Source organism: Vanellus vanellus, assembly GCF_965231255.1.
Source record: "Vanellus vanellus genome assembly, chromosome: 1".
Classification (NCBI taxonomy): Eukaryota; Metazoa; Chordata; class Aves; order Charadriiformes; family Charadriidae; genus Vanellus; species Vanellus vanellus.
In genome coordinates this window covers 89,667,275-89,680,283 of record NC_138905.1, presented here as the reverse complement: position 1 = coordinate 89,680,283, position 13,009 = coordinate 89,667,275, and the positions used below count along the sequence as shown (strand labels likewise).

The window sequence follows — 13,009 nt, the reverse complement described above, 5'->3', positions numbered from 1 at the left end:
CAAAAATTAGGTGAGTGTACTCAAGTAAGTTCAGACTGAAATGTTACCTATATCTAACTTTGAAGTCTGTATTCAAGCAAGTTTAGACTAAAATATATTGATGTATGCAAGTTTTGGATGCAAGGCTTAGACTCTGCAAATATAAAGCAGCGTGAACTGTCTAAAAACTGTTTGGACACAACTAGTGAAGAGTTTCCTCTGTAAGAAACACCCCCTGTTAGTTTAACAAGCAGAATACCTTTATTAGGGTACTCCAAGAATATGAATTTTGAAACAGGAAATGGAAGAAACAGTGAACTCCTTTTACTTGATTTCCAATGTGGACAGCCAAAACTTCAACTAGGTCTAGCATGCCCCAAGTATGGGAGTTTGAACAAGTCTTTATGTTCCCCTTTCCTATTCTTTCCCATGAAAATCACATTTTAGGCAAAATTCATCCCTTAATTATATTTTCCATGGGCACAAAACCATGATCAACTTATTTTTGTGTTCATATCATATACACTAAAACCCATCCAATTTAATTAAATAGTCAGGTGTAGGATAATCTTAAACATCAGAAACTTCTTTCCAAAACTTCTAGGAAAAGATCTGCTGCTAAAATGATGGAGTTCAACAAGATCTAGTTAGGCTTAATTTGCCCTGAACTCCATTTTCACAATAGATAATAGCTTTGCTGTAATCTTGAATCTCTATATAAATAATTAGCACTTTCCTAACATGATGCAATATGACTCCTCACCTTATAAACTTTCTCAGAATGTTGTTCTGGGATGCTGGGATCCTCCTCAAGGTCAGGGGCTTTTGCTGGCTCATCTTTAAACTTCTCTTTGGAAGATTTCTTGTTGGAACCTTTACTTTCTTCATGTATTATTATCTCCTGTCCTTTTTTTTTACCTCCCAAATTTTCTTTTTTTCCTTTTTTTTCTTCCTTAAGTTGTTCTTCCTCCAGTAATCGGTCCTGTTCCTCCTTCCAAGCCTACATTAAATGTCAGGAATTCAAATGACTGTGGTTATCTTTGTATTACAAGATATTTCATATGGGCATGCTGAAGAGAGCACAACTAAAAAAACTCAACTGAATCAATGTTCTAAGACACTCAAAGTCACTCAGGCTTTCCAAAAGTGTCTACAGTTTTATGATATTACACATTACATTTTGCATAAAATTACTGACTCATTCAATCCACAGGACCAGTGATTCTTGACCACAGAAGATGTGTCCGATAATTATTTGAATCCTGCACATTCAGTCATAAAAGAATTATTTTGTTGTGCACTTTTCCAAAATGTTTATCACCAAATCAGAATGCATCACCGGTATTAGTTTATTCCAAAATGCAACTGTGAGATAAAATTATTTTATTCTTTCATAGAAAAAGGAAGGAGGTATCAGTGGCAGAATTACCAACTTGTATCAGGAAGACAACAAGAGACATCCAAGATTATCCAGAGTATTTAGGGCTTTGCAGCATTTTATATTCTGAGCATACCAAAGCACAAGCATTTCTGTGGAAGAAATGGCAAGCATTCACAGTTACAAGTTAGGCATTAGCCTAACCTGAGCCGTGCCAACTCAAGGTGAGCACCCAGGGATTGGTTAACACCATTTCATATCTACGTTCCACTATCAGTACTTCAGGTGCAGAGTATTACACACTATAGGAAAGATGAGACATACTACAGGTGTGAGGAGTTCAGAAAAGCAGGGGAGTACAACATCAGTTAAGCTACTTTTGTGCAGAGTAACGGACAGTGCCAATGCTAAGACGTGTAACACGCTAATTTTATGTGTGCATAACTCCTACCTCAGCCAGAAACTTACTATGTGAACCTAGAGAAGTCATTTCATCTGTAGTGCATGACTATGGTCTACATCGATAAAATGGGATTCTCTTTCATAAGGGAACTCTGAGGTACCATTTTTATATTCCTTAATTTCAAAGACATATTGACAGTGAAAGTAGGAGCTGGGTACATAAGTACTTCCACAAATCTGGATCTTATGTTTTCATAGCTTTATAACCAGAAAATTTCAATAAGAAGTAGGCTATCATCCATAACTCTTATTTCCTAGTACTCCAATTATGAATTGGTTTTGGAATATCTATTCTAACTCCAAACAGTCTTACCTTAAGAAAATAACATAACATAACTGAATCAATACGGAATATATTAAAGAAAACAAGCAATAAAGTACACAAAAAATAGCCAAGAGCAACAGCTCCAAGAAGATTGAGTCAAGTCTACATAAGAATGAAAGCTTACCTTCCTGGGAAAGAAGTGTTATTTAGTCAATTTCAAAAACATACATATTTTTGCCTCACCTTTAGAGAGCCTTCTCTGATAAAAGGACTTTTTTCATTGTTTGGTTGAGATTCTGGAATATTCTCCGTTATGCTCTCAGGTCCTGATGTGCTGCCTTTGAGAAATGAAATAAATGAGGTTATACATATATGAAAACAATGATTTTAAAAAATGGAAAAATAAAAGAAGTGTAAGTAAACAAAAAATATATACTGTAAATTGTAAAAATATAAAAGTAGAATAAAGAAAATGTTAAATATTTTTGGATATAAAATAGAAAGACTGTTCAGCTTAGAAGAAACTTAACTGACAACTAGTATTACTTGATTGTCATAACTGGGGACCAAATATGCTAAACAATATATCGCTGTATTTAAAGAATGACTCTTTGCTTCTTGCTATTGAAGGCTTTGCTCCTGCAACAAGTTGGTTTATTTTTAATGCAGATGAGCAATGCTGAATAAACAATAAGCAGTATTTATTATTTTTGCTACTACCACTGAATTCCAAAATTCAAATCCAGTCCTTTAACCAGCTCACCAAATGCCAGAACAAGCTCAATACCAGAACCATAGATATTACAACCTTTCAAGTCAAAAAGGTGAATAAATGCTGTCTGATCCTTCAAACCTTCACTAAAGCAACACTTACCATATCCCCTGTTTACTATTAGGGCTTTATAGCACCTGTGACTCACAAAAAGAGTACCTCTCCAGGTGTGTGGTTTTAGACCATGCTTGGATACCCAATATTTACCTGCTAGAAAAGATAATCTAAAGTACACTATCAGAAACTTCTACTTAAATTATTTAAATACTTTGTATTAAAAAGTAAAAATTGCAGCATAGGTTACAGCAGTGCCAGTGAAACTGAAATCACCTAAAGACAATGTTGCCCATCTGCACGTCCCAGCTAGAGGTGATTATCTTCTTTCAGTAAGTGAACTTTTCTATGAATCATATCTGTTATGAGGCACCAGATGGGCAAGACTCAATCTAGCTCCTGTGACAGCTAGATAGCTACAAATTATGATTTAAAAGACATAACTGTCCTCTCAGTTTCCAAACTGTAATCAGATGTGTTAATAGGGTTGAGGAATAACTTTCCTATTTTTGTAAATGCTAATTGCTAGTACTAGAAGGTTTCAAAGTGCATTCTCAAAGAAGGTGAACAAAGCAAAGGCTAAATATCAACCAATCATTGTTAATGCCATTTAAATACACAAATAGACTCTTTTGTTAAAAGGGGTTTTCAGATTTTGCTGCTTGCTCAACAGTTACTGTATGAACTGCTTACAATTTTCATTATCCAAAATGTTGCTTGTAATTAAAGTTTGCTTTGCAGTCTAGTCAATACCAGTTTCCAGTTTTAGCTTTTAGCCCACAGCTTCTGACTTCCAGCCTTTATTCTGCCATTTTAAAAATGAGTTTTCCTGAACTGTGTTGCCAAATTAAACTACTCCTCCTCTCTTAATATGTTCACTCATCTAAACAGATTCATATTTGTATGCAATCCTTAAAGTAATTCCATTAAATAAACACAGCTATTGTAAATTGACATTAAAGGTCAGAGGATGATACAGAATACTTTGTGTATTTAATTAATTTCAAAACATATTTATGTCTACACAGATGACAAAACGAGGTTATCCAATGAAAAAATAGATGCAATTCTGTTCTGAGCAACTTTGGGTCTCAGCGCTCAACATGAAAAATGAATTTTCTAGGATAAAACAAAAAGATACCCACTTTTGGCTTTCTTAGCGAGGCCAGTTTTTTTGGCAGCACATGAAGACAATACAAAAGGTCCTTCTGCAATGGCTTCCTTCAGTTTAAGAGACTCTATTTCCTTAGCCATTTTCTCCTTCTCTTCCTGGTATTTGGCTTCTTCCTCTTTTACCCAGTCTTCAATTGAGTTGGCCACCAGCTCAAGATAGCTCCTGAAAAGCACAACATTCCTCTATTTATCATAACACAGTTTTCACTAATATGATTTCAGGTCAAACAAGATCACTTGGCTTCTCAGTTTCTTATATAAATATTATTCTATAACCTTTGAGAGAAGGCTTGTGTTTGACAGGTTTTCGCTCAGTTTTTAGAGGAGCCCGCATTTTTGCCTGCCTGGTATTTGCTTAATATATCTTACATTTGGGATTTTGGTCCTCCCTTCTGCAGAGATATTAGAAACTTGTCTTCCAAAGAATGCCCACCCTCAAGGAAAATCCAGAAAGTCAGAAAACAGAGACATTCAGTTTAAGAAAGGTTGAGACTAATTCTCCTCCTCATTGTTTTACCACCAGGATAACTTATTTTCTTGGTTGCTCTTGATTTATATTGTCTTTTAGAATACACTTCATTTGTTTGTTCAGCAACTCAGGAGGTGTTATTCTATTTAATTCATAGCTCTTCTTCATCCATGTGACAAGAAAGGTACCTGGAAATTGTCATCCACATGCAGATTAGAGAATCAGTGCACAGTAGCCTGGTGTAAATTAAGAATATTCACAATTAACAGTTGAAGTGAGCACTGAATGACAAACCTATCCAGAGCTAGTATCAGTCGTTGCATTGTCTTATCTTCCAAAGGTGTCCGAAATGACTGCTAAAATAGTTCATTGTGAACAACTGTTTCCAAGGTAGGATGAACCCTCAAGTCTTACATGCAGTTGCCACTCAACCCCTTGTTTGGAGTGCTACCGTAATTCTCTAAAGTAAAATTCTTCATGTGTACAAAACTAAAAGGGGCTTTTAAAGAATGCATGAGATTCAGTTGTCGTCTTCATAATGTTTTGCATTTGTAAGTTCATGATGGTTCAATTTTATTCAAAAGTTCTGCATGCATCACAGTGTTTGGTTGTGAACATGTAGGTGGCACAACCAATTTCTGACCTCATGACAGTTTTAAAGTTCTTATCACAGCATTACATTGTATGTCCAAGAGAACTAATAAGTAGGCTATCTACACAGACCGGAGATGTATACAGTTCATGTAAAGCTTAAAGATACACAAGTCTCTCACAGCTCCTGCAACGTAGGTGGAGCCTGCTTTGGGAAACCTGGATGGAGAAACTGTTGATCATAAACTCAGTAGGGGCAAGGTGACTCTGCTTGCATCTGAAGAAAAGCGTATGTAGAAGCTATAAAAACAAAGGTGTTGAAAACAAAAGGCAAAACCAGGCTGGAACCTAAAGTTGCCAGTACTGGAATAACTTGAAGATGAATATATGTTATAAATAAAAAAGAGATTAATAGCGTGGAAAATATTTTAGGGCAATGAAACAGTCATTCAAAGTCAAAAATACACATTCTATTAATATGTATTCTGATGTCACTACTGCCAATGTCTGACTCAGAATCATTTCTGAGAAAGGATTATTCTTTTCCAGTAACTTGTGTAATGTGTTTACTATGAAACAGTAAACAAATGTCATTAAGATTAACTTTGAGAAAAGAATAGTTCTGATAATGTCTGAATTCATTTGGCTTCCTGATAGAGTAGCCACTTATCCTAACCAGAGTTGAAATGCTTTATACGCACATATCACTGCAGATACATGTGCCCATGCCTTTGGATCCCCTTAGTCAATAGCATCCATTGGATTTCAGATGTAGCCTCCTGCTGCCTACCCTTTGAATAGCACAATTCCTGAATTTTTGGGTGTTCTACATGAACTATGAGACCTGATATCCATAGAGAAGAAGGAAGGGTAACTGGGATCTCCAGGAGCAACAGCTGCTGCAACAGAAGAAATTTAATTTCCCCCCTTGCATGAGAATTTGCTGTAAAAGGACCCACTGTAACCACCTGATTAGCAAGTAACAGAAGTATATTCCAGACAGCAAGTACGGAACAACCCTACAAAGTGGTTCTGTGGTCTATAAGGTGTCACAATAAAGAAGTAACAAGTAAACAGAGGCAGAGAACTCCCAACAGAGAAACAGTCAAGCACAGCATCTGTTCTGTATTTGTAACTCTCCTGTGGTAAAAGTGTGGCTCTCAAAAATTAGAACAATAGTAATTTGAATAAGAGGAAAATCAATAAATTGTTACTAAACTCAGCAGGAGCCAGCTATTTCATACAAAGGTAAAAACTAGTAATATCACTGCTTAATTAATGAGTAGGGGTTGTGCCTGTTTCTAGCAACTCAGCAGGATCTGGAAGCTAATGTAGGCAACAGCTTCAAGCACTCCAGGTATTTAAAGACTGTCTTCCACAGAAGTGTTATGTTGCCTGGAAACATATGCTAGCAAATATTTATGATACTTTGTCTGGAAATTGAAATTATCTTTAGCAAAAAGGTTGAATAAGGTCAGAAAATGTGCTGATTATTTTGCAGAGAAAAGGCAGGTATAGATGCCACATAACAGAAGCAAATGAAAGCCCATAGCTCTCCTAAAATAATACCAGTGACGTATTTCTATGAAAGAAGAGCAAAGACAAAGCTTATTGCTAGCTTTCATGCCAGTTCCTTTAGGGACTCCTTGCTGCTTTGAAAAGGAACCCTACAAAGCGTCACTGAACAAAGACGGCATGCCCCAAGCAGAAGCTATCTTTAATATCTAAGTCTTGTTTCCAGTGTATGTGGAAGAGTAAGAAGAAGGAAGCATATAGCATATTCCACCCTCAACTGAATTATAATGCATCTACCACAGAACCTGCTTCATTCCTTCTTTGGATGCAAAATTAGCTGCTTTTGTTTTGTATCAAAAGCACTTCCCATTTCTCAATTTGCCTTGAATCTACTATTTCAATGCCCTTTCAAGGTGACCGGCCAAACTGTCCTAGGATTCCATAGATGAAGAGTTGTTCTTTCAAGGAGAAATGCTTCCTGAGGAGGTCCGGTTCCTCACTATCCGCTCCTATGGACAACAAAAAACCAATATGCCATTGGGATGAGGTGTTACTCAGCGTATGTAAACACCGAGTGACATGTTAGATGTACTAGGGTATGTGACCTGGTCTCCAGTATCTGTTCCCAAAGACTATGGGTCTCATGTCATGTGTCAGCCCTGTGCAGACATCTCAGATACACCAGGCACCTAAACTGGCACCGCGTGTTTATGTTTAAGCAACTTCAATCAGGCCCTTAATGTCCAGTGCCCCAAAGAAGAATAAGAATAGCTGGGAAAGTAAACAGCTCTGGGCTCCAATAGACTTTTGTGTAACAGACTTTGAGACCACTGACCCTCTGCCTGGGTCTCTCTGAATGCAAGACACAGGTTTACCTGAACACAACATCTTTCACTATCTTTTGGAGAAAATTTCAGCTGTTATATACATGCAAAAAAATCGATTGACCAGATGTTTAGTGAGTTTGCCCAACAATCACAAACAGCCAGCATTTTCTCCAAGGAACTTTGTGTTACTGCTGGTAAATCTCTTCTGGCTCTGGTCCTAGTCATTGCTAATCACAACAGCCTCTTCTCATGGCAAATAATTCAAGTCCAAGTGCCTGGAAAGCTGAGATGGACTCACACAGAGCTCCTTGACTGAGAGCAAAGATATGAAATACAATACAAAATAATGTGTTCTGGAAGGCACACTTTGCCTATTTAGCACTCAATCCCTATTCATATATATAGGTACCAACAAAATTTGCTATTAAGAGATTCCCATATTCTGATAAATGAGGCACTGTACTTAGAAAGGGATGCCTGCAGACAAATTGGGGTGTGTGGGGGGGTGTTTGTCCCTTGGGTAATTTGCTTGAAATTCTATTTGGTAAATAAAATCTAATTAATCCATAGAACACAAGAGTCACATGGTTAAAGATAGCTCAGCTGTCTCTCCATGGCATTGTAGCTTCTTTACATAACAGTACATGGAGACATATTCTATTTTCGTACAATTATTTGCAATAGCAGCTGGATAAATGTCATTTATATTGCTGTTTCAGTGCAAAATTGTATTCCAAAACTAATAAGTCCACTGACAAAAGCTCTAATAGTGGACAAATCAACCACTTGCATACCTCTAACTGATAAGCAGATAGTGACAAGGAATTAAGAAGAATATGGTATTCTGTGAAAAAAATATTATAGTATTAATAAAGGACTTCTAGCCTTTCTAGAGAAATTTTCCCAGTGACACTTGCCCAATTTATGTATACATAGTTGAAAAACCTGATAATTAAATTCTTAGACAGAATTTTCTTTTTAACCTCCCTCACCTGAAGTGTCCTCAACATAATTTTCTTGATTAGGATATCCCTAATATGACTTTGTGTGTATGTGTGCATTATACATATTTTTATAGTTCGTGATAAGGAGTCACATACAGTTACTGCATGGTTCTCCTCACTTGGAAAAGCTTTGTCTCAACAGAATTCTTTTGATATAGCACTGTTTTCCACCTGTGCGACTTGCTTTCTCATACATGTGTTACATCATGCTATCTTTTAATTTCAAAGCTTTACTCCAGGCATAGCCATGCAGGCTTTAATTGAAAATGACTCTGAATGAGACATGGAAAATAAAATCAATTACCTGAATCCCACATTAGAGTGCAATGCAATATCCCAAGTCTCTTGGCACAAACGATACTGATTCATAGGATTGTGAAAAACCATTAGCAAAGAGTTATCTTGGGTACAATAAAAGGAATCAATACATCTATATTCTTGGGATGCAGTATGAAGAACCTGAAAAGGAAAGAAAAAAAAGTACATCCTCCCTGTAGACAGCAGCATATGTACAGATACTACACAGTACAGCTTTCAGCAAAAGGTGCTTCAGAACTTCACTCTCCTACATGATGTATGCAAAGCACTTGGATTCCAGCAATCTGAAGTGTTCAGGCAGGTGGAAACTGAAACTCCAACGCTATTCATATTGAGAAGGGGCAGTTGTTATGCTTCCTCTTCTGAGACTGACTATGAATTAAAAAGTTTGGCTAATAATAAACAAATAAATTTATTTAATAAATACTTAAAAATTCAGATAATAAAGTATTTAAATAAATAAATAGCAAATAAAAGCAGAACTGTCATATACAAGGTAAAAATAAAACAAATTTACTTTTTTTAGCTCAATTAAGTTTACTTGGTATTAATTTGCTGTACTATAATCTGCACATCTCTGAGGTTTACTGTGTTCTACATTATTCCACTCGGTTCTGTACTGCCCCATCATTTTCAATGTTTTCATTGTTTGCAGGCTGAAACTTATTTTATAGTTACAGCTAGAAGAAAGCCTTCTTTTAAACTTATTTTTACAGAACTATGCAACTGAAATAAAACTGAAATAACCCCCTATCAACAAATATTCCCTTTAAAAATTAAAACTTCAATATCAGCTGGTGTAAGAATTACGTTCAGATGTGACATGAAGTATAAAGAAATATTCTTACAAAATGTTATTTTCTGTTGTAGTTATTTTCCATCAGTATCTTTTGACTAGATTCACTAATTACTGACAGTTCAGTTAGTATTAGCTATTTATGTTGCATAAGAAGGAATTCCCGATGTACCGAAATGTATGACCAGACTTTTAAGTTGTGATGCTAAAGTGGTGCTGAAAAAGTCCAAGCAGCCTTTCCTTCATCCATATATAGCATGTGTCAGGAGCAAATAAGAATTGCAGCTCAAGGCATCACAGGAACTAATAATCCACTCCTTCCAAGAGAATGCCTACCAAGTTAAGCCATCTACACTTGAACTTAGCTTTCATGTTTGTGGTTCTGTCTTTCTGCAAGATAAGTTTTAGTCTTTAGCGTGCAATATTTCTATAAATGAAGCTTGTAGCCCTGAAAGGGTGAAGTACCATTGCAATAAAATTTTCTGTTTGCCCATAAAACATATACTGCACAGATATTTGCAACTAATGCTTTCACATACACTGCACTAGCGAGTCCCATAAGAGCCAGGGAGGATCACCCCTAAGGGTCAGATTATTTTGTCTCCATCACACGTTTAGCTAAAAGACTCACTACCAAAAAGGACAGCCGCAGTTGGCAAAACTAGGAAATAGAAACTCACTATAAACTAAATTTCACACCAGAAACTGAAAAGCAGCTAAAGAACAATCGGTTTTGGTAAAAAAGTGAAAGGGATAAAACGGAATCAATTATCTAGCAAGGAAATACCCCGTACTCCACTATTAATTCTTTGTAAAGCATTCCGAGAGGAGACTGTATGTATAAGACTGTCAGTTCACAGATACCTGAGGAAGAATATGGGGTTGAAAATGCTCAGCAAAACTCCAGTCTGTCAAACAACGTCTCTGTGTCTTTTTTATTTCTTCTAAGTTTGGTCCTAGGCCATAATTTTCCAGACTCACCTCAAAATACACCAAAACAAAATAATGAATATCAACATTTCACTGTCAGTTGTATTAAATTAACTGTAATCTTGTTGACTTAACAGACAGCATCCCATGTTGCATCACAGTTAATTGCATAATGCTGCACATGTGTAGACCCGTATGGCACTATTTAACAAAAAACACAATTACTCCCAAAAGGTTTTTGGTCTTGGCTTTTTTAAGAAAAACATAATCTAAATATTTTTATTATTAGGTTATACGTTTTTGAGTTCTGTAAGTAATTATGAATATTTAAACATGTCCTATGAAGTAATTTTAAAATTGCTATATTTATCCAGAGCTGTATAACAGGCAGGTGTTTCTGACGATGCCAAACTATACAGTCTATTAGTGTGACACAGTTTGGCAAGTTCTCTCAAACTCTCATGCTAGTATTTGACCCCTGGTATTCAGTGAAATGAGCAAAGAATTGTTGTTAGTAGCCTCACCAAAACCCATCACCTTAGAATTTGAAGAAAGTGATTTCATAGTGCTTAAAAGTTATAGCCCTATTTGCCAGACATCACAAAATTAACATTTGCATTCAGCATTGAAAAGGAATCCCCAGTAACATCTCCTGGCACTGAACAGTATCTTCTGTTGTCTCATGTTATAGAGCACAGTTTATTCCATTCCTAACACTTGCCATATCAGAAATAAGAAGATGCAATTCTTTGTTCAAACCAGGATCAGCGAGACCATCTCTTCCATCTTTGCCATTTGTTTCTGTATGTCCTGGAAATTGAAACCAGAATTTTAAGAAGGGTTCCAGAAATTTCAGCCCTAAAAACTAAGGTCGGAGTGATGCAATTTCCTTAGCCTCCCTGATGAGATTGCCATCAAGTTGAAGTTTTCTTTTATGACACTCGTACTATAAATACGTGATCAGCTCTGATATACTTCTTTCCTAAAAGAGCACTTCAAAATCCAGGGAGAACAAGTGCCAGACAGTTAAATAAAAAAAAGAAACAAAAAGAAACCAAAAAACACCAAACCACTTTACAAGACCCACTCAATTAATCCTCTTTATCTGTCCTATGCTGGCCTTGCCTGGTCAAAACCATTAAAGAAATGTCATCCAGATTCATACACAAAGAACTGCTATTCTGTGTACTACCTGAGAGACAATAACAAGCATTCCTTTGCACAGATGACATAAAAATGAAGGCAAAATCAATTGGGTTTGTATTTTCACATATTTTGAAAAATGCAAATTTTAACCTTTAAATTCATTGGATGTATAGAGTTCTATAAGCTACTGACAGAATATTATTTCTGCTGAGGATCTGATCAGTCATTCCATTGTTACAATGGGTACCTGATATGAACAGGATCACATGTAGAATTTAACTTTATTCTCATAATTTTTGGAAATAATTTCCTTTTCATAAAATTCTTTATTCCCCGAGTTAGGGCAGAGATCACTAATATTTGACCAATATTCACATGTACAAAAAAAATATTCTTCCTGGGAGAAAATACTCGAGAAAGTGTTTGTTCATAAGTGGCTTATAACCAGCTCAGCCTCCAGACATGTATCTTTAGGCTCTGCTCCTCTAGGAAATTAGACCTGTTTATTGACTGCCTTTAGAAGATTTAAGAAATCTGAAAGCAAATGTTTTCTCTTCCTGGTATTTGCTTTTGTGCTGCAGAAGTGTTTAAATGTTGGCTGCTATGTTTGGAACTGCAATATTTAGTATTGTGACTAGTATAAAAGTAAAATAAACTAACACTCAAAAAAGGTTCCCAAAATTCAGAAGAGAGGCAGATAAGCAGGATTGATTTTTGTCTGCTCCAGCCTTCTAGGAAAGGATCCTAGCTGGTTGCCTAGACATCTATATTAGGAAAGCACAGGCAACATCATGAATCTAAGGGTAGAATCGCCTAAGCTGACCTAATTTCTACTCTTCTTGCATCCCAGAAAAATAATCACTTGGTTTTAATATTGCTTCTTGTCCAACACTGCTCCTTCAATCAGGCCAACAACTTTTCATTATGTTAGAATCTGAAGGAGAAAATGTAGAGCTTTCAGAAAATTCACTCTGCATTGTCTACAAGAGGTCTTCTCCATCTCTGTTCCTGCTCTCTAAAATGTTCCCATTCTAATATGAATGAGATAATTATAACGGCTCAAGTGCCACATCGTAACGTCCTAAAGATATACTAATTACACAGACTGGAAATGAAGTAAGAGAAGCTGAGGAAGTTGAAACATAGGTCAGACATTCTTTACGAGTTTAACTTGAGGGTTTTCACCTATTTCTGGCCAAATACAGAGAGAGATTGATGTGACTATGAAAACTGGATGTTTAAACTTCTACCTTTTGACATCAGTTCTCCCATGTTAGCCTTATTCTGATTTCTTTTCATTGGTCTCACTTTCTTTAACACCTAATAGATA

General features: G+C 36.2%; 1 protein-coding gene across 1 annotated transcript in view; it reads right to left on the bottom strand.

The window, feature by feature from the left end:
* Window positions 1-13,009, bottom strand: part of SPAG17 (sperm associated antigen 17) — a gene marked incomplete at its 5' end in the record, with an annotated part of 116,281 nt that overhangs the window by 54,806 nt on the left and 48,466 nt on the right. Inside the window, 6 exons of the mRNA XM_082485761.1 lie at window positions 743-979; window positions 2,328-2,418; window positions 4,052-4,246; window positions 8,794-8,948; window positions 10,468-10,584; window positions 11,255-11,343. Of these exons, the coding sequence (XP_082341887.1) occupies window positions 743-979; window positions 2,328-2,418; window positions 4,052-4,246; window positions 8,794-8,948; window positions 10,468-10,584; window positions 11,255-11,343 (884 nt within the window). The remainder of the gene's footprint in view (window positions 1-742; window positions 980-2,327; window positions 2,419-4,051; window positions 4,247-8,793; window positions 8,949-10,467; window positions 10,585-11,254; window positions 11,344-13,009) is intronic.